This window comes from Trachypithecus francoisi, unplaced genomic scaffold, assembly GCF_009764315.1.
Source record: "Trachypithecus francoisi isolate TF-2019V2 unplaced genomic scaffold, Tfra_2.0 Lachesis_group17, whole genome shotgun sequence".
Classification (NCBI taxonomy): domain Eukaryota; kingdom Metazoa; phylum Chordata; class Mammalia; order Primates; family Cercopithecidae; genus Trachypithecus; species Trachypithecus francoisi.
Window position 1 is genome coordinate 93297180 of NW_022681462.1, and position 26381 is coordinate 93323560.

The window sequence follows — 26381 nt, forward strand, 5'->3', positions numbered from 1 at the left end:
TCATGTCACTGAAGTTAGATGTTGGAAAGAGGGAGAGAAGTTTGAGTTTACTAACCAGAAACCTCCAAGTGATTTTAGGTGTGAAGCTGGATGTAGAACAACTCATGGAGACTTGTTCAGCAGTATGGGGGAAGCAGGTGGGAAGCCAAGTGGCTTGAGTCACTTTCCAGCTGCAAGACTACAGCTCTGGATGCTTCAGCTACAAATGGGAGTGTCTATAAAACAAGAAACCGTGTTCCCATGCATATCCCTGGCTAGATAGGAGGGTCAAATGAAAATCATGTGAACATGCTCTTGAAACTTTAATGTTATGCGCTCGTGGAGTGAATAAATGTATGTATGAAATGCAGTGTTGGAATGAGTAGGAGATGCTTTGGAATCTTTTGGGAAAAGTAGTGATAAGCTCAGGGGAAAAATTTTTACTCAAATTTAATTTGAATATTGGAAATAATCATAACCAGTAACCAGTAAAGTTTCTTGAGGAAGGCATAGAAAGTACCAGTGGCAATGGTCAGAAAATAATTTGCATAGGGAGCTAGAACTTACAAATGCTCATTCATCCAGTCTCATTTCATCTTTATGGGGATTCAGAAGAAATTGCTTCAATTTTAGAAATGGAAAACTTAAAGCTCAGGAGGGAAGAACTGGTAATCCAGATCATTGATGCCAACTCATGTGTTTTTCCCCCATAACTAATTTTTTCTTGGAAGCTTTTGTGAGAAGTTGTCTCGTCTCATTTTTTATGAGTTATTCTCAGTATCATGCTTTATACAATAAATCGAAGTACTGAAAATCTTTTTGTACACAACAAATATTTGATGAGCTATAAACTCGTATGCGTACAACCTGTTATCAAAAAATCAATAGAATGTCCCTAATCACCACCTTTTTATTTTTTGTATAGATAGGGTCTCACTATGTCACTCAGGCTGGTCCTGAACCCCTGGGCTCAAGCAGTCCTCCCACCTTGGCCTCCCAAAGTGCTGAGATTACAGGCACAAGCATCCGTGCCCAGCCTCACCACCTTATTAAGACAGAATTTTAAAAGGTGTATTTATATCAGGGAGTTTAACAGAAAATATTATTGTTGCTTATGATTCTAAAACACTGTTATCATTAGAGAAGAAAAAACAAGCGGCTTGAAAATGCAGCTCAAATAGAATATCCATTTGAACACCTAATGGACATTTATATTTACACACACACACACACACAAAGCACATATATATGGCATGAGAGGGGGAATGTATGTGTGGAAAAATGTCTGCCCGGAACAATACAGAATGACAGCATTAAATCTATCATTGAAAATCTATCATTTGTAAAAGGACTCTAATGGCAAGTGTATTAGTTCATTCTCACACTGCTATAAAGAACTATCTGAGACTCGGTAATTTATGAAGAAAAGCGGTTTAATTGACTCATAGCTCAGGCTTTACAGGAAGCATGGCTGGAAGCCCTCAGGAAACTTACAATCATGGCAGAAAGCGAAGGGGAAGCCAGCACGTCTTACCATGGTGGAGCAGGGGAGAGAAAGCAAAGGGGGAAGTGCCACACACTTTTAAACAGCCAGATCTCATGAGAACTCCATCACAAGAACAGCAAGGGGGAAAGTCTGCCCTCATGATTCAATCACCTCCCACCAGGGCCTTCTTCAGCATGTGGGGATTACAATTCGAGATGAGATTTGGGTGGGGACACAAAGCCAGGTTATAACAATAAGTCTTACTAACATGTAGTGGGAGCTGTGTCTACATTGGTCCAATCAAGAGCCTTGTATTTTTAAGAGATGCCCCTTCCTACATACCGAATATAAAAGGATGGTTCTTATGGAGCATTATGCATGGGAGTGTTATAGCGCTGCTTTGTCACTTACCAGCTTAAAGGCCTTAGATAAGTTCATTCTTTTTTTTTTTTTTTTTTGAGACGGAGTCTTGCTCTGTCGCCCAGGCTGGAGTGCAGTGGCCGGATCTTAGCTCATTGCAAGCTCCGCCTCCCGGGTTTACGCCATTCTCCTGCCTCAGCCTCCCGAGTAGCTGGGACTACAGGCGCCCGCCACCTCGCCTGGGTAGTTTTTTGTTTGTATTTTTTAGTAGAGACGGGGTTTCACCGTGTTAGCCCGGATGGTCTCGATCTCCTGACCTCGTGATCTGCCCGTCTCGGCCTCCCAAAGTGCTGGGATTACAGGCTTGAGCCACCGCGCCCAGCCTAGTTCATTCTTTATTCATCTGTAAAACAGAGATAACAGTAAGAGATGCCTGTCCTACAGGGTTGTTAGTGCAAAATGAGACTCAGTACATGTTAATGCAAAATGAGACTTAGTACGTGTTTTAGCACTAGACGTGTTCCATCCTGAAGACTGAAATGCTAGATTTTTATCCTTAAATATCTCTTGGGAAAAGTGAATTAGTTTTTTGTACAAAGAATATGAAATAAAAATGATTCACAGAGGACTAGATAATTTGTATTTAGTGAGAAGAGATTAAAGTTGCATAAACTGTGTAGAAATCTGTTGGCTATAATGTGTGGCCTGAAATTATAATTTTTTTTTTTTGAGATCAGGATCTCAGTCTGTCCCACAGGCTGGAGTACAGCGTTGCGATCATAACTCACTGCAACTTTAAACTCCTAAGTTCAAGTGATCCTTGTGCTTCAGCCTCCCTAGTAGGTAGGACTATAGGCATGCACCATTATGCTAGGCTAAGTTTCATTTTCTTAATGTCTTTTTTGTGGAGACAGGGTCTCACTATGTTGCCCAGGCTGGTCTTAAACCTCTGGCCTCAGTTGAACCTCTAGCCTCATAGAACATCCTTCTTTCTACACCTGCAGGGATTTGCAAAAATTAATTTTTTCCATGACAGAAGTCTCACACTGTCACCCAGGCTGGAGTGCCGTGGTGCAATCTCAGCTCACTGCAACCTTGCCTCCTGGGTTCATGTGATTCTCCCACCTCAGCCTCCTGAGTAGCTGGGACTACAGGTGAGTGCCACCATGCCCAGCTAATTTTTTTGGTACTTTTAGTAGAAACGGGGTTTCTCCATGTTGGCCAGGTTGGTCTCCCACTCCTGACCTCAAGGGATCCACCTGCCTCCACCTCCCACTCTGCCTTCCAAATTGCTGGGATTACAGGTGTGAGCCACCGTGCCCAGCCTCTTAATGACAGAATTCTTATACATTTTTAGGATTTCAGTCTTAGAAAGCTGATCACCTGGTGATGCTCCTTTGCTTTATATCTGAAGAAACTGAGTCCCCGTGTAATCAAGAAAGGGAATCAACTGCTCCCTCCGTGGAGTTTCCAAAACTCTTGGTTTATGATTGTGTAAGGCTGCTTATATTTGGATGCCTTCTCTGAATCGTTTATGTGTACATCTTTGTCAATCAGTAGTTTTTAATTCTTTTAGAGGAAGCTGTGTGTCCAATTTGTTTTCATAGAATAATGGAGAAAGGAGAGCTTTAAAATACCTTTTTTTTTTTTTTTTAGTACCCTGTAACAAACTGTGAGGAGGATGTGCTATTAACATTCTTTTATAAGTGAGGAAACAGATAGGAGGGAACTTGTTCCAGCCTGCGTCTCTACTGAGTGGGGAAGCTGCAATATCAACCAGTACTACAGACTTCAAAGCCAGTCCAATCTGCTCCTGCTCTGACCATGTACCTAACATGTACAGGAGACTGTGCTGTGTTCTGCAGATTATGATATACACATGGTCTGTGCCCTCCAGAAGTTTTAATTTAAGAGAAGGCAATGCAAAATGAATTATATAGTAGAGGTACACTTAAACTGTGATTTGTGTGTGCCTTTTAGCCAATTCCAGAATTCCTTTTATTTCTGGAGTACCTCCTTCCTGCCAGGTCTTGGTTTGTACATTTTATATATATTGTCTCTTAGGCTTCTCACAACCATGAACGCTGTATATTATCACTACTATTGTATAGATGAGACAGTGAAGTTCATAGTTAAGTAATTTGTACAAGGTCATTCAGCTAGTAAGCTCTGTGTGTCTGTGCTTATTTCACTGTGCCATGTCATTTTATTCATTGGCAAAAGGAGACAATACTGTATTTTTGTCACATATGAAGGTTGTATGTTGGTACTCAAAACTTTCTACAGGTTACATAAGAGCCTGTGGAAATGTTTGTAGCAATAACTGTGCTCGTTCTTCCTATGCACTAATATTTTGGAGCTTTTCTCTTCACCTGGCCTTGGGATTTGTTTCATGGACTGTATTAGAATACAAAGAGAATAGAAACCAGCAGGGTTCTGCCATTTAGGCTAATGAGAAGTGTAGGCCACTCTCCTAGTACATGTATTAAATCTTGGAGATACCAGAAGATAAAAAGTCAAAAATGAGTGTGGAACAAAACTATGAGAAACCATTGGGAGAACTAAGGGAGTTGGTTCTAAGAGTAGGGGATAGAAACAATAGCCTCGTAGAGAGAGGGGTGTGGAGTTATATGGAGAGATAGGTTAGATGGTTATAGCCTTTCCTTCAAGGTGTATTCAGCAAGTTCAGGCTGAAAACTTTCGCCTGAAAGCACCAGGTGAGAATATACATGAAGAAAAGCCTTCTTCATTGTTTTGCTGAACATAGATTTGGTTGTGGGGTATAAATCTGGGGCACTAGGAACTCCTTCAAGGAACAACCACAAAGAGCTCTCCTGCCACCCTAAAACCGTGATCATTGGATATGTGGTCTTGCTCTCTCTACGACTGGGAAGGAAAGTGCAAATCAGATGAGGCATAAGAGCAGCAGGCCACAGCAGTGCACACCAGAGTGCCAAGCAGGTGAAGATGGGCCAGCTGGCCCATGAGCAGCATCCCTGCGTCAGAGAACTGCAGAGGACGATGTGCACATGTGGAGGTTCAGGGTGGTGCCCTGAGGGGTTTGGCCAACAGATAGAAAGGGGATTTAGTTAAATGTCAGCCATAGATGCACTAAGAGTTGGGTCACGGCATCCCCTTTGCCTAAATCTGTTGCCAGGAATACTGTTTATATGCAGCTGGTTCCCAAATCACTCCCTAATTGCAGTTAGATTTGGCTTATACACTTCATTTTTCCTTCAAGCCTTAGCCATATAGGTGTTAGCACATTTTCTACCTTTTACTGGAATTTGTCTCCCTGTTTTTTGCTGCCCTCGTTATTACTGGTATGGTACCTGAGTATTTAACCTAGACATTAACTCTTTGAAGAAAACTTTGATAACACCTGCCCATTCCTGTGTATTCCCAGAGCACCCTAGGCTTAATTGTGTCACACCATTTTACAGTTGTTTGCATGACTCTCTGTCCTCATAGATTGTATTCCTGTAGGGAAGAGCCATGTCCTCTTACTGAATGACTTGTTACTTAACAGGTGCACAAGAAATATTTATTGAATGAATGAAAGATGGCCTTGTAGCTTACTATGGAATAGTTTGTATTCAAACCCAGTTCTTTTAACTTGAGACACATATTTGTGGTTTTGAGAGTAGGACTCAGTGTATGCATAGAGGTAGGGGAAAAAGTTAAATATAGTAAATTGACTTTTACTCAAATCCGTGTGCCAGAATCTAAGAAGATTTCTTTAATTGTTTTTTATCGGCACTCCCAGATTGTTCCTTAATAGGATCAAGAGAAAGAATGTCAGGCTAGGTTTGGTAATCTAGACATTGACAAATCTCCTATGCAGCTCAGAATAATGGCTTACACACTGGAAATGCTGACAGCTTACTATAATTAGCTGTGTGTTTCTGAGAACCAAAAGTAGATTCTTGGTTTTTTCCTCTAATTTGCTTATATTAAATATGTGGCATGTCTTCCCAGGAATTGGGATTGATCGAGTTAGTGCTGTTCAAGTATTAAGCTCCCTGTTAAGTAATTCCAAAATCATGGCTCAGCTCTGTAACTTCATTAACACCCAGACCAACTTTAATACAAATAAATGTGGCCAGTTAATCACTTACTCTCTTTTCCTGTCAGCTGTTGGATTCTAGGTTGTGTTCTAATTGAATGAATTTCTTGTTATTAGAGAAGCTGCTAGGAATCATAGAATAATATCCCATTGAGCCCCAAATTAGAAGAGTAAAAATCGGTTGGAAGCCTTTTTTTATGCAACTTGCACTATTTATGATTTCAGGAACAGGGTGGAGGTTTTTTCCCGAACTTATCCCTGGAGAAAATACTTTTCTCCTCAGCGGTCTAGCCATTTATAGTGAGGTTATTGAACTGCAACTTTGTTATTGAGAACACTTATTGTAGTCTACAGCAAATTTATCCAGAGGCAATGATGATGAAAATTACTTCCAGAGTGAGTTACTGTGAGTGATCAGATGGTTGGGAGACAAATCTGATGGAGGTTTATAGTAGTTGAAAGAGCAAGAATGTATTGTTTTTTAAGTGTCTGGAGGTTTTAAGGTTGAAGAAGAACAGAGCAAGAGTTCAATAAGCTGTTTTTAGGCCTAGTTCTGTGTCCTATCTTTGTGGTCTGCTACATGGGTAAAGTGCCACTTCTACAAACTGACTTTTCAGGGCTGTTGTGAGCCTTATGAAATGGCAATAGTGTACAGAGCCAAACAGTTCCTTGCAGACATGGTCTTCTTCCTTTTGTTACTCACTTGCTCATGTTTGTATCATGTTTGTCAAATGTCTTCTTTTCCATGTCTTTCCTAGGCTGATCCCAAAGAACTAATCAAGATGGTCACCAGGCATGTGACTCGACATGGGCATGAAGCCTGGCCTGAAGCACTTGTTTCACTGGCCAAGCACTTACACTACTACAATGAACGTCTCCTGGATTTCACTCAGGCGCAGATCCTTCAGGGCCTTCGGAAGGGTGTGGATGTGCAGCGGTTTACTGCAGATGACCAGTATAAAAGGGAGACTATCCTTGGTCTGGCAGAGTAAGTGATACCCTTTGTCTCGTAAGAGGATGGATTTAAACTGCAAAAGAAGAAGTTCAGCTACCAGGACTATTAATTTCAGTCCTTTGAAGTTTTACATTCATGGTTGCTATGAATAGGGCTTTCCCCAACTTCATCTAGTCTTACGTGGGCTGTGTGCCTTCTCCAAACCAATCAGTAAATGCAGACAGCATTCCCAGCTAAAAAAGTTTCCCACGATGTTTAAATTATTAGTTAAAATAGTGATTTTTGGCTGGGTGTGGTGGCTCATGCCTGTAATCCCAGTACTTTGGGAGGCTGAGGTGGCCCAAGATCTCAAGATCCCTTGAGGCCAGGAGTTTGAGACCAGCCTGGCCAACATGGCAAAACCCCATCTCTACTAAAAATACAAAAATTAGCCAGGCATGGTAGCATATGCCTGTAATCCCAGCAACTCGGGAGGCTGAGGCATGAGAATCACTTGAACCTAGAAGGTGGAGGCTGCAGTGAGCCAAGATCATGCCACTGCACTCCACTCCAGCTTGGGCAACAGAGCAAGACTCTGTCTCAATAATACCAAATAATGATTTTTTTAAGCTTATTTTTTTAAGTTTCTATTTTTTAAAAAAATTTTCCTGTAGTTTTGATAGCCCAGTTCTAAAATTATGACCATGTTAGAGGTAATAACGTGGTCGGGGCGAAAAATGGGAAGCTCAGGATGGAAATTTAAAAATAAGATTGTCCTTTGTGTCTGGCTAGAAATCTCACTTTTCAAAGCACATGGCACTTTAATTTCTTCTTCAGTATGGTCAACTAGATACAATTGACTTGTCGTTCAGGGTAACTTTATCTTTCCTGGTCTTCTAGAGAAAGAGAAGCCAGCTGTTTTCCCTTTAGTCCCTTCCCCCTGTCAAGAGAAGAGCAGGCCTGTTGTGAGATGATCGCTCAGTTCAAGGCCCAGGTGGGGACCTGGCTTTCTCAATGTGGAATTCCCTTTGGTTTTAGTGCTGGTGTTTGCTTTTTGTTTTAGTTGTTCAGGTCAAATGAGAAGCACTTACATGTTAGAAGTTGGGAAAGTGTTATTAAGTAGAGTTATTAAGTAGAGATGTTTTGTTTTTAAGACCATAATTTATTGAGTGCTTATCATGGGCAAGGCACTATGCAAAGTGCTCTATAAACTTTGTATAAATGTCTTTTAATCCTCAAGGATAACCCAATGAGATAAAATGTTGTTATCCCTAGTTTATAGTTGAGAAAAATGGTGCTTAGGGATATCAAGTAACTGCCTGAGTTTCCATAGATGATGAGAATCACAGCTATGATTTTAACCTGGATCCATCGCAAAGCCTCACATCTTCACCACAGCACCGTATGCCTCCCCTACTACCCATTGCATTCTCAAGGAAGCACTGGATGTGATTCAGTCTCTAGGCTTCCAGCCATTGAAACTAAGGTTAAATTGTACCTACATTTAATGGTTATTTTTCTCTCCTGACAACTTACTTTAAAATAGCAAAAATAATCTTGATTGTGGTAGTGGAGTATGTTATTTTTTATCATTATCATTTAAATCCTTGAGAAGGTGGCAAACTCATCTTCGTTCTCTGTAATACTGTTATATTAGCCTGGACTTCTTTCTTATTAGAAGACACCCAAAATTCTCTTTAGAATAAGGCATGGCATAGAGAGATCAAAAGAAAAATAGCAGGAATAACCTATAGCTGGTCTCAATTAAGAAGAGAAATATGGAATTGTTTTTCTCTTCTCCTCTGTCCTTCCGGAGGTTCATAATTTCATAACGTCATTTAGTGTCCAATTTGAAAGTGACCTGAGAGCCCAACCTTCTGACTTTTAAGAAAAGGAATCAGAACTAGAGAGCTTTAAAGAGTTGCTCAAGGTCACACAGCCAGGAGTTGAGCTTGGGTTGCTTAAGTCCAGTATGCTTTTGCTGGGGACATTTGGTAATCCTTGGTGCCATGTTCACGGTTTCTTAGAAGATGATTATCATGCAGAATAAAAACTTACAAGGCAAGGCATGCCTTATATCATCAGTTACATTTTGCTAGAGTTTTTGGCCTTTATTTTCTTTGTTAAGCATGCAGCTAGTATATGCTATTTGAAGTATGTCCTAGAGAACAAATATATGCTTTTGATAAATATATAATAGAATCTTCTGTACAATCTGTTACTTAGAAAAATTTACAGCAGTGTTTGAATGGCTTCTTTAAGATGCCTCAGAGTTTCCACCAGCTTGCTGCTTTCTTCTTCTACTATGGAGTTGGGATGTCAATGTCTCGCACACAAGAATTCTTGAAGGATTCACATCCTTCCATTTGCAGCATCACCTTCACTTGTACACAGTATGACCGTTCTTCCTCGTCTTTCTCACTGCATGTCCCTTTTTTTTTCTCTTCTCTTCTCTTCTCTTTTCTGTTTTCTTTTTCTTTCTTTTTTCTTGAGACGGAGTCTCGCTTTGGCGCCAGGCTATAGGGCTATGGCAGGATCTCAGCTCACCACAACCTCTGCCTCCTGGGTTGAAGTGATTATCCTGCCTCAGCCTCTCGAGTAGCTGGGACTACAGGTGTGTGCCACCATGCCCGGCTAATTTTCTGTATTTTTAATAGAGACAGGGTTTCACCGTGTTAGCCAGGATGGTCTCAATCTCCTGACCTCGTGATCCACCCACCTCGGCCTCTCAAAGTGCTGGGGTTACAGGCGTGAGTCACTGCACCCAGCTGCATGTCCATTTTCATGCCATTAGTTTTCTGTAAGTGCATTGTACCTGTCCTTTACTATCTGTATGTCTTAGGGAATACATTCTCAGGGGTCAGGCAGGGTAACTGTGAAGAGGGTATAACATAGTTTGGGTCCTTCCCACCTTTACCAAGAGATAAAGATATCAGCCCTTATTGAAAATGTCTTATGCCTGGCAATGTGCCATACCCCATAATAGAAAGGATAAATTAGTGATCGTCCCTTGTTCTCAAGGAATTCTCATTCCATGATGTGGAGGTAGGTAGTCAAATAAATACTTCAAGAAACAATTTCTAGGCCAGGTATGGTGGCTCACGCCTGTAATCCCAGCACTTTGGGAGGCCAGGGCGAGAGGAATGCTTGAGACCAGGAGTTCAAGACTATCCATGGCAACATAGCAAGGTCTTGTCTCTACCAAAGAAACAAAAACAAACAAACAAAAAACTAGGTGTGGTAGTATGTTCCTGTAGTCCCAGCCACTCTGGAGGCTGAGGTGGGTGGGTGGGTGGGTGGCTTGATCCTGGGAGGTCAGGCTACAATGAGCCTTGATTGTAGTACTGCACTCCAGCCTGGAAGGCAGAGAAAGACCCTGTCTCCACCAAAGAAAAAAAAAAAGAAAAAGAAAAAAAGAATTTCTAATTGACAATGACCTAATCCATGGGTTGACAAAGTTAATCCCAGCCTTCGTCTCTTTTATAGCTCATGAACAAAGAATGATTTTAGCATTTTTTTAAGGTTTTATAGTAAAACAAAAACAAAAACAAAAGCCATAAAAAGAAGACTATGCCAGAGAGACTGGCAGTAAAGCCTGAAATATTTACTATATTACCTTTCCCAGAAAACGTTTGCCAGCCCCTGGCTATGCAAGCATATAAATGCCATGGTTTCCTTAGCTTGGGGAAATACAGTCTTAGCAGAGTGACTTAATAGTAACAGATTTCTTTTCTGTCTCTGTGTTTTCACCCACACCATTCTTCCAACTAAAAATTCCATCCTACGTTTCTCTACTGGAAAATAGGAGTCAGTCTTGCAGTAGTCTTTCTAAAAGGGCCTTAATGTGGGTGCTCGGGACTGCTTTCTTGGAATTCTTTATATGCCTAGAGATTCTCAAATCTGGTGATGTCATTCCCTGGTTTAAACTTTTCACGGACTCTTCATTGTCTGGAGAATGAGACGCAGGTCCCCTAGCAGGCCTGAGGACCCAGTACGTTCCTCGCTTTGACCCTCGCTTTATCTGTCATCTCTGAGAAGCCCTCATTCTCTCAGAAGGCTCTTCTCCCTCCCACCTTCGGCTGGGTGTGTGTACAATTATCCTAGTTGCAGTTCACATTGGTCACTTTCCGTTCTTGTGGAACTTCATGGTCTTCTCTTTTAGCTCTACCACCGCTATGTTTAATTGCTGGTTCACATCTCCTGTCTTCCGCTAGGCTGTGAATTCCTCAAGAAAGATGCTTGTTTGTTTTTATTTCCTAAGGAGCTAGCACAATACCTGGCACAGGGTAGAAAACATAGAAGTTTGTTAAGTGACTCATTGCACTATCTCAAATCTCTACCCCTAGACCAGGGATGCACTATCTTTTGATTGTGGGCTCTGGATTCTAGTTCGTATCTTTTCAACCGCAGCACTGTGACGTTCTGACTGGACAGGTCTTAGCTGCGGGGGGCTGCCTATGCAGAATGCTTGGGATGCCTACACTGGGTGCCCAGGATGCCATGCGGGGCTGCCCATGTGCGGTGCTCGGGCTACCTCCGTGGAGTGCCCAGAATGCCCATGCGGGGATGCCTACAGGGGTGCTCCGGATGTTTATGCAGGGATACTACCCGGGGATTCCTGGGATGCCTATGTGGGTGTCTGCGGGGTGCTCGGGATGCCTCCACAGGACTGCCTACACATGGTGCTTGGGGTGCCTACAGGGGGATGCCCACCTGGGTGCTCGGGATCCCTACTGGGGGATGCCTGTGTGGGACTATCGACGCAGAATGCTCAGCAGCACCCATGAGATGCCAGTAGTGCATCTGCCCCTTGCCCCACTTTTTATGCTCAAAATGTTTCCAGACATTGTCAAATGTCCCCTGGGGAACAACATCATGCACAGTTGAGAACTACTGGTCTAGACAAGTCCTTAGTAAATTGTAATGTACCACAGTGAAAAAGAGCATGATAATTCCTTGGAAGTACTTTTCCTGGACCACTGTGAACTGTCTTATTAAGGACCATACTGCTTGCACCCCTCTCACTGGAGAGCAGTCCTAATGAGCATTTTCGTTGCTGACTGAAGTCATGTGTTTCTCCTCTCTCCCTTCCTGGGCCTGATGGACATTTCTGCAGAACCCTAGAGGAAAGCGTCTACAACATTGCTGTATCTCTGGCACAACGTTACAGTGTCTCCCGCTGGGAAGTTTTTATGACCCATTTGGAGTTTCTCTTCACGGACAGTGGGTAAGCACACAGTTCATATATACATTTATTTCCATGTCTCTATTTAGTCTATTTTTGAAGAATCTTGAAGAAGTTGTAAAGTACAATTTTAGTTTTCCTTTCATCTACGGTGGACTAGTCTCTTGGTAAGTTCTTTCCTTATACATCTTTGATACATCTTTACCATTCATTGATGTATTCATTCAAATGTTTTTACTGAAAATTTTTTGTGTACTGGACTAAGTATTAGTCACTAGGTATTACAAGGATGAGCAAAAGCAGGCATCCTAGCTGTCTTGGAACTTAGAGCCTACAGTGGGAGACAGATGGTAATTGAATAATGACATAAGCAAATGTGAAATTAAAACTCTGAAAAGTACTGTATAATAGAGCTCAATTAGAGGGTTTGGCATAGTTAGCAAAGGCTTTTCCCAGGAAGTAACACTTAAGCAGGACTTAAATATTGGGTTGGAGTTAACTACACAAGTAGAAGGGAACCATTTTCTAGGTAGACAATACAGTAAGTTCAAAGGCCCTTTGATTAGGAACAGACGGACAGTGTTGGTGAGGTGCAAGGATTCGTGTAGAACATGGTGTGAGATGAGACTGGGGCAAGGCATAGGAGCCAGGCTGTACGGCAAGATCATGGAGGCCCTAGCAAGGGCTTTTGACTTCTTCCTGAGAATAATAAATAGAAGACTAGGATAATAGAAGGTTAGTTAAGGATTCTGATGAACAAGGACGTAATATGACCAGATTTTGCATTTCGATAAGATCACTTTGGCTACTGTGTTGAAAGATTTTGGGAAAGTTAGGGTGGACATATGTAGACCAGTTAGGGAGCTATTATGGTAACAGACGGCATGACAAGTGACCATTGCTTGGAGTAGGGATTTGAGGTACAGAAAGGGAGGCCGGAATGGGTTTTAGAGATACTTACAAGGTGAAATAGATAATACTTAATACATTGGTTAATAAGGATAAACTAGATATGAGGGTGAGTAAAAGGGGAGGTGTCGCAATGCACCTCTAGGTTCTTTCTTGTTCACCTGCTAGATGGTGGCATTACTCAGTGAGATAGGAAGCACCCAGTGAGATAAGGTATTTTGAGGGGAGTGTGAGGAAAAGGCAAGAGAAGTCGGGCACCATGGCTCACGCCTGTAATCCCAACACTTTGGGAGGCCATGACAGGTAGATCATTTAAGGTCAGGAGTTTGAGACCAGCCTGGCCAACATGGAGAAACCGTGTCTCTACTAAAAATACAAAAATTAGCTGGGCATGGTGGCAGGCTGCTCTTTAATCCCAGTTACTCGGGAGGTTGAGGCAAGAGAATAGCTTGAACCTGGGAGGTGGAGGTTGCAGTGAGCAGAGATCATGCCATTGCACTCCGACTTAGGCAACAGAGCACAAGACTCTGTCTCCAAGAAAAAAAAAAAAAAAGGAAAGAAAAAATAGACAAGGGAATGAGGAAATTAAACACACTGAAACAGTCAAGAGAAAAGGCCAAGTCAGCAGTTGGATCTTACAGACCTGGGGTTCAAATGGAGCTAGAAATACAAACTGGGGAGTCATAAGCACATAGATGAGAAATAAGTGATGTTGTAGATGTGCTTGGGGAAGGAACAAAGAATGAGGAAAGGAGAAAGCTTGCGGCAGTGCTTGAACTCTTCCACATTTGAAATGGTAGAGGAAGAGCTGTAACAAAAGGGTCAGAAAGAGAGCAGCAGGAAAGGTAGATAAGAGGGAAAACAGGAATCTTATTTTAGGAAAGCCATGGGAAGAAAGAGTTTAAAGAAGGGGAATGAGTATTGAGTGGGGTGAAATCCTGCTGAATGGCCAAGAAATGCTGTTTTTAGCACCTTTAGTTTTTTTTAAACACTTAAAAATTTGAACATTTCCTTTTTAAGTATTAAAGTGCTACATGGGAGATAATGTTATCTATGATAAATATTCCATGGATGTCATCATTTTTGAGGCACAGTAATATGTTCAAATACATATTTCTTATGACTGACATTTAAAAATATCCTGGCATTTTATTAAATATTTTTCTTTCATTGAATGTTATGTAAAAGGGTGTTGTATCTGTATAAACAGGATGCTTCCTTGGTCCCTGAATATATTATACATTATCAGGCAATTGAATGATGTGCAAGACTGTTCCTGGCATATCATTATACCTGATAGCACTGTGATTATGCAGATGCACAGCAATTACAAAAGCAGGAAATCATTACCTCCTGGCATCATCACTTGTGAGTGTCAAAGCCCTTAATATTGATTTAGTAATTGGTGTTAGGTGCTGCCTGTTCTTTACTTAAAAGGCAGCTGTTTGCCTTACTATTTAATCTAACTTGGTAACATAGAAATCAGCCTTGTTAATACAATAGAAATCGCCCAACATTTATTTATTGAGTGAATGTCACTGGGAAGTTACAAGAGAAATAATGTTGTTTGTTTTAGGGTTTTGTTTTACTGTTCCTTTAAAAAGTAATTTTTTTCCCCTGTAAAGTTCTTTTTCTCATAATTGTACGTTCCCCTTCATCCTGGTTGATTTTGGAGGTATCACCTGCATCAGCACATTTGCGGATACGTGTACACAGAGAGGGTTGGGTGAAATACCATTATACAGCAGATGAATGGTAAGCCTTAAAATCAAAATAGCTAGATCAAACAAATCCTATTGGTGTCACTTCTAGGTGTGTGTCCATGGGCAAGATAATTCGCTTCTCTGAAGCTCATTTTCCTCCACTTTAAGCAAGGAGTAATACAAATTAAATTATTTTATGGTAAAATAACCTGTAGTACCTGATACATGATCACAACTTCATTAATGGAAGTTTTTCCTGGAATTTCACTCTTGTCAGAGAGAATTCTCATAAACACATATGTTTTTGAGTTGCCGGACTCTTTTTTTCCCCATTTCCTGCCGTTTTGTTTTGTTTTGTTTTAATGTCCTGCTAGTTTTAAATAGCAGTGATGGCTTTGGGTAGCCATGAATGCCTAGAATCACTTCCAACTAGCAGACACTGGCTCTCTCAGCCTCTTGGTTCCACTGGGGCATGTTGAGACCCCCAGACTCAAGGCTGCTTTGTCAATCATTACAGACTTAGTAGCCATCTTCATCTCTGGGCTATTCCAGACATGTCGGTGGATTTTTATAGACAATAGTAACTACCAGAGTACCTGTGGCCTATTGATAACAGTGTGGGTCTTGTAGTCAGATCAAGTTTCCAGATCCAAGTCTACTGCCCATAGCCACCAACCATGTAGCCTAGACCATGTTTCTTAATCCTCTTGAGTCGCTGTTTTCTAGGTTACAAGGATCATTATCCTCACCTTAGAGGGTTGTGAAGATTAGAGAAAATCTGTGGAAAGTGTATAACCGAGTAGCTCTTTTAAATTTGTATTAGTCCATTCTTACGCTGCTATGAAGAAATACCTGAGATTGGGTAATTTATAAAGAAAAGAGGTTTCATTGACTCAGTTCCACACGGCTGGGAAGGCCTCAGAAAACTTACAATCATGGTGAAAGACGAAGGGGCAGGGAGGCAGGAAGGAGAAGTGCCGAGCAAATGGAGAAAAGCCCCTTATACAACCATCAGATCTCATGAGAACTCACTGTCATGAGAACAGCATGGGGGTAACCATCCTTATGATTCAGTTACCTCCCAACGGTTTCCTCCCACAACATGTGGGGATTATGGGAACTATAATTTAAGATGAGATTTGGGTGGGGACGCAACCAAACTACATCAAGGCTATTATGATTTTTTTGTGTTATTCTTGTTAATTCTGCTGATTTGATTAGTACCTTTCAGTTTTGGACGCAGGGTCATTTTGAAATGCAGAGGCTGCTTCTGGCTGATGTAATAGTACTACATTTATTCATCAAATGTTGTTATTATTACTTAGTATCTTTGTATTCCAAGCATAATGTTAAGTGCTGAACAAGACAGACACATCCTTGCCCTAATGGAGCTTATATTCTACTAGGGAACCCTCCTCCATCACCCTGACCCCCACAAAAGCTGCTGAAAAGCAAGTTACATGTTGTAGTAAGTACCACAAAGGAAATGCACACGAAGTAGGCCTTCCAAGGGGAAGGCCTCTCTTGGATGTGAAGAGAAAGGAGCTGACTACTGAAGAGGAATGGAGAAAAGGGCATTCCAGACCATGAGAAAAGAAGGCCTGGACAGTTCTTGTGTTTTTGAGTAACTAAAGAAAGACCATTGTGGCTGGGATAGAGTAAGCAAGGGAGAACTAAATTGAGGACAGAATATGTCTTTATACTGCCAGACTTGGTAACACCTTTCATCTTTTCCCTTCTTATTTAGACAGCAGATTTCAAGGCCAAACATCCTATGCTTTGGTTTCACTCTAATATCTACTTTTTGGTCACTCAAGTGGTTGTACAAGTGATTTATCTTGGTTGCCAGAGGTCATAATACCACCTTCTTCAATGTTGGTTAGTTTACTATTGTTTCCTTCAGACACATGGGAGGGGTCCCAGGTCATCGGGACTCTGAATGTGTTGTGCTGTTTACCAGAGGTGATTTCATATTCTCTGGTAGGATTATTGGTCCCAGATGCAACAATGGGTAAGAACAAGGTCTGTCTGAGTAGAGATGAGTAAACTATAATGCATCTACCTTACCTTTTTCTGAACTGAAACAGAAGATAGAATTTCTGCCTGAAGGTTACTGTTGTTCACATGGGTTTGTGTCCAGGTTGCTACCCTGTAAAGAATTCTAAATTCTGGCCTTTATGTCCCATGGCACCCGGTCCCATCAACTGCCAAGGGCTGAGGAATGCAGGCACCGCTCGGGACTGGCAGGCAGCTCCACCTGCAGCCCTGGTGCAGGATCCACTAGGTGAAGGCACCTGGGCTGCTGTGTCTGGTGGGGACTTGGGGAATTTTTATGTCTAGGTAAGGGATCATAAACGCACCGATCAGCACTCTGTGTCTAGCTCAGGGTTTGTAAATCCACCAATCAGTACTCTGTATCCAGCTAACCTAGTGGGGACTTAGAGAACTTTTATGTCTAGCTCTCTGTGTCTAGCTAAAGGATTGTAAACTCACCAATCAGCACTCTGGGTCTATCTAGCTCAGGGTTTGTAAATACGCCAATCAGTATTCTGTATCTAGCTAACCTAGAGGGGACTTGGAGAACTTTTATGTCTAGCTAGAGGATTGTAAATGCACCAATCAGCACTCGGTCAAAACGAACCAATCAGCTCTCTGTAAAATGGACCAATCAGCCCTCTGTAAAATGGACCGATCAGCAGGATGTGGGTGGGGCCAGATAAGGGAATAAAAGCAGGCCCGCCCAGCCGGTTGGCGACTGCCCTTTGGAGTCCCCTTCAGTAGTGTGGATGGTTTGTATTTTCACTCTTTGCGATAACTCTTGCTGCTGCTCACTCTTTGGGTCCACGCTGCCTTTATGAGCTGTAACACTCACTGGGAAGGTCTGCAGGTTCACTTCTGTCAGCGAGACCCAAATCCACCAGAAGGAAGAAGCTCCAGACACATCTGAACGTCTGAAGGAACAAACTCCGGACACGCCATCTTTAAGAACTGTAACACTCACCGTGAGGGTCCGTGGCTTCATTCTTGAAGTCAGCGAGACCAAGAACCCACCAATTCCAGACACAATGTGAAGTATATATATAGACAAATTAGAATTGACATTCTATGAGAAATTAAAAGGCTTTAGGGATACCAGGTTGTCCTTACAGAAGAGACAAAGCCTATTCGTATGACCTTCAACATTCTCACTCTGTTGCTGTCGTAAAATATTTCATAAAGGAACTACTGAATATCAGCATGATGAGAAATAGACTCTAAGATACTCTTTATTGATTCTCTCATTGACTCCCTGGGTATTCTTGAAAAGTTAGTTAAATTCCGTTCTTCAGTTTGCAGACACTTGGCCAAAATGTTGGCAAAACTAAAAAATGCCATGATTGTCTTGACCACATTTTCTTTGAGTAATCACATATTCAGCTGTCAGGCAGCATTATGGATCAAGTCTGGTACATCAAGATCATCCTGAGGCATTTGTGTGCTAAGTTATTGGATTGACTTCCTCAGGCAGGACCAGTTGTGATTTGGAGGGCAGAATGTCTTGTTGCTCGGTAGTCAGTGGTGAGGCCACTGTTCACCAGCAGTGATGATTATTCACCTGGATTCATAGATCTTCATGCTTTTAGGGTTAGTCTTTGGGGAAAATGCTTACAAGCCACTGCAGCTGAACTGTGCCCAACATAAAATTTCAGTGTGAAAATATCAGCTTCATTGCTTTATTGAGTAGAAGCAGAAAGCCAAACTTGAAAGACCCAACTCGGAATCAGTCTCCATCTCTTACTAGTTGTGTGATTTTTGTCTGAACCTCAGCTTCCTTGAGAAAATAGGAATATTTAGATCTTTTGCAGAGGGTTATTATGAGTGTTAATGAGGTAATAGAAACAAGAGTGCTGGTAGGTTATCTGTACATTTTCACTTCCAGCCCTTCCTCATCCTCTTTTATTCTCTCTTCCTCCTTTCCCGGCAGCCGGTTATTATGAGTGTTAATGAGGTAATAGAAACAAGAGTGCTGGTAGGTTATCTGTACATTTTCACTTCCAGCCCTTCCTCATCCTCTTTTATTCTCTCTTCCTCCTTTCCCGGCAGCCTTCTCCCTTCTCCCATTCACCTTCTTCCTTCTTGCCTCCTCTTTCCTCTTTCCTTCTAAGTACTCCCTTCAGTGAGCTAATGAATTTTTGTAATCACTCAGTCTCAGCTGAGTAAAGAAAAATGTGTTTAAATAAATTTGTTTTTCTTATACAAATAAAAGTCCTTTCAATACATGATGTTCTTGAATCACATTTTTGGGTGACTGACATCTGGAAGCCATTACAGAACACCTTATTCATGAGATTAGTACTAATAATTTATTTCTGTGCATTGAGTACAACTAATGCTGGCTTCTTCTGTTAATCGCTGAAAGTTAAATATGCACTATGTATATAAGCTGCTTTTTAACTAAAACTTGGTTCAGGAAAAATCACTTAAGCAGGTTTGAAGGGTAATCATTAATTTGATTAGTGAAAAGACCACAGTGGTTTCATGGTGTTTCTTTCTGCTCTTTTAAATATGGGTTCTTTGGAATTTTTTTCTAAACAAAGATTTCAAAGAAGGATTTCCCTTTTCTGGTTCCAAAGGGAAGATAACAGCTTCTTTCAATGGAAATGATTAAAATGAGTTATTGATTACTGGCATCTATAAAAGATCTTATCACCTTGTAATTTACTGAAAAGGGACGTGTGGGTATTTATCATGTGTCAGTAAAGGTATTCCAGTATCTGTCTTGACAAGATAATTAGGTAAAATTGCACAGCAGGCAAACTAAATTTTTGTTTGCACAGAAGAATAAGTGAGTGGGCAAGAGGGAAAGTAATGTGGATGGAGAGAGACTATATTCATAATCAAGTCAAACACAGATGAACTAAAGCTGTTATGATATAGTCATTGTCCATTTTGTAGATGAGTCTGTCTTGAATACTTGGTTTATCAAGGTGTTACGAATGAAGTATGACGGGAGAACTCTTTTCGGTTATTGGTGCTGGGAGAGAGAACTCATATCTGTGTTGCAGAAAGAATCCTGGTTTTGAAGCAGTTGTTGACACGGGTGCTTGACCTTGATGGTTGCTTTGTGATGTCCTGAGCAGTTGCATATTTTGAGTTCAGACAAATCTGGACTCTTTGTCTTAGACAAGTCATATAACCTCTCTAAATGACAATTTCTCATCTGTAAGTTGATAATTACCCAACTTTAACTTAGCAAGAAAGTTGATAAATCAGCATGATAAATACAAATTTGTTTTCTCTCCTCCGTTTGGCATGTTGTTCTGCCTGCAAATCTTTGTCAATAAGATTCCTTTTATTGTGACTACACAGTTTCTTATTTATTTCCTTACTACATTGTTTTCAGACTTCATTTTGCAAATTATGAAGGAACGTCAGAAATTCTGTGATTCACTGTCCCATACTACTGTGTGTACACTGTCTTTCAGAGATGATGGTATTCTTTGAATAGTCATAGTATCAAGAATATTTTCGACCACCCAGCTATTTATATTCACTGTTCCGTGTACAGGCCCTTTTGCTTTCTTAATACTTCTGTTCACATTATTTCTGCTTAATTTCTTCCTACAATGCCAAATTCAAGTGCTTCTTTCACTAAGCCTTCCATTATCATTGATTTCCACATCCTCTGCAGTCACAGCTTTTAGTGATCTTCTCTTAATTGGACTATAATTGTGTGCCCTTTGTCAGGTGATACTGTTGTTTTGCATCATTATTTAAGTGTAAGTATTTATAACTCAACTGGATTTTCAAACTTGGATGGGAGCTCTATGCTGTAAGTCTATGTCCTCCCCAGTGTTGAGCACAGGGCCTTCTACTTAGAGGACACCAAAGCTTTTGCTCATCCACTCATCTATTTGGCATTCACAAGACATATATTGAATGTTTCCCTTGTGCCACACACTGGTTCTTAGTATTGAGAAACTAGAGATTCAGATGATGTAATAAGGTCTATGCCATCAAGCAGCACAGTCTAGTAAGGGGGATAGACAAGGTAATAAGTAGTTAAAATACGTTATGAATAACAGAATAGAAGGATATTCAGCACATGCAGTAGCTCAGAGGAGGCAGTGAGAGAAATTTTTATAGACTGGGGACATATTTATAGATAGAGATATTCTTGTAAATGTTTGCACTGTGTCTGAATGGAAAAATAAGGTTTTTCTTGAAGCAAAAGTAAAAAGACCAGTTTTTAAAAATTACTTGATGCTTTGACTTCATAGATTACCCTTTTTATCCCAAGTGTTGTCACATTCTCCTGAAAGTTTTAAAGCATGATTTATACTAACTTTATCTACATAAACCAAAAACATGTCTTTTGCACTTTCAATGAACAAATTGTCATATTTCAGAGGAGCTGCTTTAGAACTTTTTGAAGCCTAACTTTGTTGCTGCCCAAGGTCTCACTTACTGCCCCCAGTTGCTTCCATTGCTGCTTCCAAGAACCCTAGAACCTGCGCATTTCTGTGAGTGCAGGACTGCCTGAAGGACTCTTACAATTAGGGAGTGTGAAACTCATCATGTAAGGGGCGTTGAGATTATACTAGCCCGAGGTTCTTTCCAGATTCTGTCCAGGGAGAAGCGCAAGACCAAAATTAACCCCCTCCTTTCCCCTTATAAAAGTACAAACCAATCAACCAAGCAAAAATACCTTAAGTTTTCTTTTCCCAAGAGTTTAACCTTAAACGACTTTTTAAAATTAGATTACAAAGACATCTAAGTTAGGATGAAAATATTAAGATATGTGTTTTATTTAAGTAATATTACTGCAGATAACCCAAGTGAAAGTTTATCCCTTTTTTTCTATTTTTCTTTTATCTGAACACAGCATAAAATTTGGGTTTACTGAATATTCATTCAAGACTCTTGCATGTAAATCTTAAGCCTGAAAGTTTAGGGTTTTTTCTGTATCATTTCCTAAATTCCTGAAACAATAAGCCTGTTTCTGTTTCTGTGAAGAAGCATAGATTTTAAACCCTTTTTATGACATGAATACATGATTAAGAGTGGACGCTGACAGATGTTAGTTTATTTCCTAGCTGGGAAACATCAGACAACTTTCCCAACTTCTGGAACTTGAAGTAAAGCCTACTTCACAGGGTTGCTGTAGATGCCTGTGAGGTAACATGATGAGTGTGTAGTCAGTTAAATGTGAGTAGGCATCTAACACATTTGTTTCCCTTTATTCAGGCTGATTGGGTTCTGGTGATGGTTCACTGTCTTTGAGTAGGCAGGAAGAAGGGAGCTATAAGAAGTAGTGTTTCTTCCTTGGTTAAAAAAAAATCACTTTAATAAAGGGAAAAAATCTTAACACAGTTCCTTTGGCTCTTAATTTCAGTTTGTCCACACTAGAAATTGAAAACAGAGCCCAAGACCTTCATCTCTTTGAGACTTTGAAGACTGATCCGGAAGCCTTTCACCAGCACATGGTCAAGTATATTTACCCGACTATTGGTGGCCTTGATCACGAAAGGCTGCTGTATTATTTCACTCTTCTGGAAAACTGTGGCTGTGCAGATTTGGGGAACTATGCCATTAAACCAGAAACCCACATTCGGCTGCTGAAGAAGTTTAAGGTTGTTGCATCAGGTAGGGTGATTGTTTCCCTGCTTGAATTCATTCTTTTAAATTCAATCTGGGGATTAATTTTCTGTACACGATCCTATTCATGCATTATGGTTGGCAGAGCTCTGAAACCACAGAATGTTGAAGCTAATTGACTTTAGTTATTGTCTTTCCAACTCTTTCACTTATGGTTGAGGGAATTAAATACCAGAAAAAGTAAGAAACCTATTGAAAGTTGCACAGTGACTTATGGTAGACCTGGTACTAAAATCCAAAGTTTTGGACTTCCGCTCCAGGATTTTTCACTACTCCCATTGGTTATATTTTATGTATATAAAAGGCAAGGCCAAGACACCTTATAATAGGCAGTTCAGCAGAATATCATTCCACTGGAGCCTATATGATTAAAATATGCATGGAACACTTAAAATAAGAGCCTTCAAATTTTTGTTAAATTGTGGAAATCTTTAGAATGGTCTTTATGCTCATAACTAAGAAATTAAACCCCTTAAAACCTCTTAAATTTTTATACTTTATAATTTGCAAGGCACATTCAAATCTATGTTTGTTTGCTATTCATAATAATCGGGAGAGTTTCCTTCAGTTTATCAGTTGTTTTCTGAATAATCAAATGAGACATTGGCCTAGACACAGAGGATAAGGGAATAAGATTCAATCCTTGCCTTCAAATAACTAGTGAAATGCCAGATAAATAACAAAGGAATGTAATGCAGTTTGGTGAATGCACTGATAGAAGGAAGCAGAGGTGCTGCAGGGGATTCCAAAGGCATGGAGATATTGTCATCTCTAGTGTATAAACAAGGAAATGGAGGCACACAGAAGATGAATGGCCAATCTGGGGGATCGCACAGCCAAATAAGTTTCGGGCTGTGACTGGAACTCAGATCTCCTGATCTTTCTAATAGAAAACCTCAACTAGCTACTATAGCTAAGTTGATAAATCTTTGCATTCAGACATACAGAGGGCTATGTGTGTGTGTTTGAAAGTGCCTATATATTTACATTGGAGTGAACCGCTTACCTACTTTCTTTTTTTTCTGCTAGGTCTTAATTACAAAAAGCTGACAGATGAAAACATGAGTCCTCTTGAAGCATTGGAGCCAGTTCTTTCAAGTCAAAATATTTTATCTATTTCCAAACTTGTTCCCAAAATCCCTGAAAAGGATGGACAGATGCTTTCCCCAAGCTCTCTGTACACCATCTGGTTACAGAAGTTGTTTTGGACTGGAGACCCTCATCTCATTAAACAAGTCCCAGGCTCTTCACCAGAGTGGCTTCATTCCTATGATGTCTGCATGAAGTACTTTGATCGTCTCCACCCAGGTGACCTCATCACTGTGGTAGATGCAGTTACGTTTTCTCCAAAAGCTGTGACCAAGGTAAACAAAAAGATATTTGAAAGTGGTTTGAGCACATTAGAAGAAATGAAAATTGCTCCTACGTTCTGTAGATTTTATTTTTATTTCCTTTCTTGAAATGGAAAATAATTACATGTTGGCTTTTTAAAAAGTTTTTATTTGCTGTGAAGGAGGCATTTTAATTGGGAAGTTGTTTTTCTCTATTACAGATGTAACAATATGCTAAAATAGAGATGACTCTTCTCATTTACATGTATACTTAATACATGCTACAGTTCTCATGTCACTTTATAGTAAATATGCCATTCTGTTCTTTCCGGTTGACAAATGTAAAGGAGCTCCAGTGCCCAGCCCAGATTACCTGCATTGGAAACCAGGCTAATAACTTAGCTTGGGTTAACCTGAGTCTTTAAAAAAGTTATTGGCCGGACGTAGTGGCTCAAGCCTGTAATCCCAGCACTTTGGGAGGCCAAGGCAAGCGGATTAGCTGAGGTCAGGAGTTTGAGACCAGCTTGGCCAACATGGCAAAACCCCGTCTCTACTGAAAAAAAAACAACAAAAAAACACCAAAAAAAAGAAAAATTACCTGGGCATGGTGGTATACAGCTGTAGTCCCAGCTACTCAGGAGGCTGAGGCAGGAGAATCTCTGGAACCCAGGAAACGGAGGTTGCAGTGAGCTGAGATCATGCCACTACACTACAGCCTGGGTGACAGAGCAAGACTCTGTCTCAAAAAAATAAAAACATAAAAAATTAAAAATATAAAAGTTATTATTCATATCACGCAGTATGTAACTTGATGATAGAATTATCAAATTTAGTGCGTATTGCATTTTCTGATGTCTCCCCCATGCTCAGTGTGGTGCGCTTTGACTGGATCTTAATACCTGCACTCAGTCCCTCAGCAATGTGTAGCCTCACTCAGAATAGATAAATGTGGATTTTCCTCCTCCCCTTTCCTGTCCCCACACCCAGACACCGCTGCTAAACAAATGGACATTTTTCACTATTTGAACTCGGGGCATATCTCTCTCCTGGAAAATCTTAGCCTTTGGACTCAACTGCTGAACTCTGTTGCCTTTGGAGCTCCTATTTGATTTTCTCTCTTGCCGTCTTTGCTATTGCCTTCTCCTTCCCTGCAAGTCACCAAGTCTGCCCATACCCTATCCCAAAGATTGTTATTTTAATTAGTATTATCCTGGAAATAGACTGTAAAGGCCAAGAATTGCAAATCATTCATTTGGAGGTTGGCACAGGCAGAGGTTCCAACTTCTGTGAAGAATACTAGTTTTAACCAAATCACTAGATTAATAGTTGTGGATAACCAAGTACTTCTTTATTTTCTTGTTATTGCAACCCTAGTAATGTATCTTGGTTTTAAATTTCACAACCACTGCTATGAAAAGGAGATAATCATTTTTGTTGGTTTTGAAGAGAAAAATAAGGATGATTTTAAAAGACAAGAGCATCATGTATTTGAAAAGAATATGTTTAGAGACGTATAAACCTGGCTTCGAACTCTGAACCCATCACTTATCAGCTGTGTGGTTTAGCTTCAGGAATCTCTCTTAGACTTCTGCTTCCTTGAGACAGAGGTTGTGGCTCAGTTAACTGTGAGGGAGATAATGTTATTATCCCAATTTTATAAATGAGCAAACTGAGGCATACCAAAGTTAAGTTGGTAATAGAGAAGTGAATTTGAACTCATGGAGATTTATCCCATGGCCTTTTCTCTTAACCACTGAACTCTGCTATCTTTAAGATGTCATAGAACAAGCAACTAGAGTCGGGGGACCTGGAACCATTCCAAAAACTGTGGGAGAGCAGTGGAACCAGAGAGCCCTGAGCATTTTTAGCCCAGTAGAAGCAGCATGTCCTGGGATGTGTCCAGAGCAGAGCTGAATATAAATGAGAAAGTCCAGGCAGGAACCTGGTTATATATGGGAAGGAACCGAGCCAAGTTGGGAGTTTAAGATCCAAGGAACCAGCTCAGATTTGAGACCTGTGAACTAGCCTTCGGGGCTAACAGGCCAGCAGGTCATCCAGGAAGGTGGAGGTGCCTTTGCTCCCAGGCAGTTTTCCACCCCACCCTCAGGCTGGAGGTTGTTTTAAATATTTTATGTGAGGGCAGGAAGGGAAGCCAGTAGGGTCAGCTGGAACTGTATGCTAATTGTGAGCGTGCAGGTGGAGGGGACACAGAGTTTTAGACTTGGCAACAGCAATCTTTTATGTATGATTAAATGTAAGAGTAGGATGTAAAGTCCACTTGCATTTTAGTTGTTATTTACGATGCTTTAAGTTAGGTGATTTTGGATTATTCATATTGTCATCACTTTAGTTTCTTAACCTTATACTTCTTTCAAGATGTCCGCCAGCCCCTGAAAATGTGTGGCACAGTTGTTGGTGCACATATGTGTATTTTGTTGGGTTAGAGGTGCACCTGACCCAGTAAAGATTCAATCTGTTCATTACTGTGTTGTTTTCTCTTAGCTCAGATGGTATAATCCAAGCATAGATATTTCTTTATTGTAAACTGTTCTCAGGAGGCAATTTTCTACTGATTCAAGTAAATTATAGAGAGGTGAGACAGATACATTTAAAATTAACTTTACATCTTTAGTCTAACCACAACATTTTTTCTCATTTTATTAATTGGCAAGTTTTAAATTTTTTGTTCAGAGAGGAAAAGTATAAAGTTGGAAAAAATGCATGTCTGAAAGTACATAATGCTGCCCTATTTAGATAGAAAGAGAGAGAGTATAAAATCAAAATGAAACA

General features: G+C 40.6%; 1 protein-coding gene across 2 annotated transcripts in view; it reads left to right on the forward strand.

Moving 5' to 3' along the window:
• Positions 1-26381, forward strand: part of NBAS (NBAS subunit of NRZ tethering complex) — a 426675-nt gene that overhangs the window by 302113 nt on the left and 98181 nt on the right. For both annotated transcript variants that reach the window (XM_033176517.1, XM_033176518.1), the window contains 4 exons: positions 6650-6879; positions 11942-12052; positions 21998-22248; positions 23290-23624. In XM_033176517.1, the coding sequence (XP_033032408.1) occupies positions 6650-6879; positions 11942-12052; positions 21998-22248; positions 23290-23624 (927 nt within the window). The remainder of the gene's footprint in view (positions 1-6649; positions 6880-11941; positions 12053-21997; positions 22249-23289; positions 23625-26381) is intronic.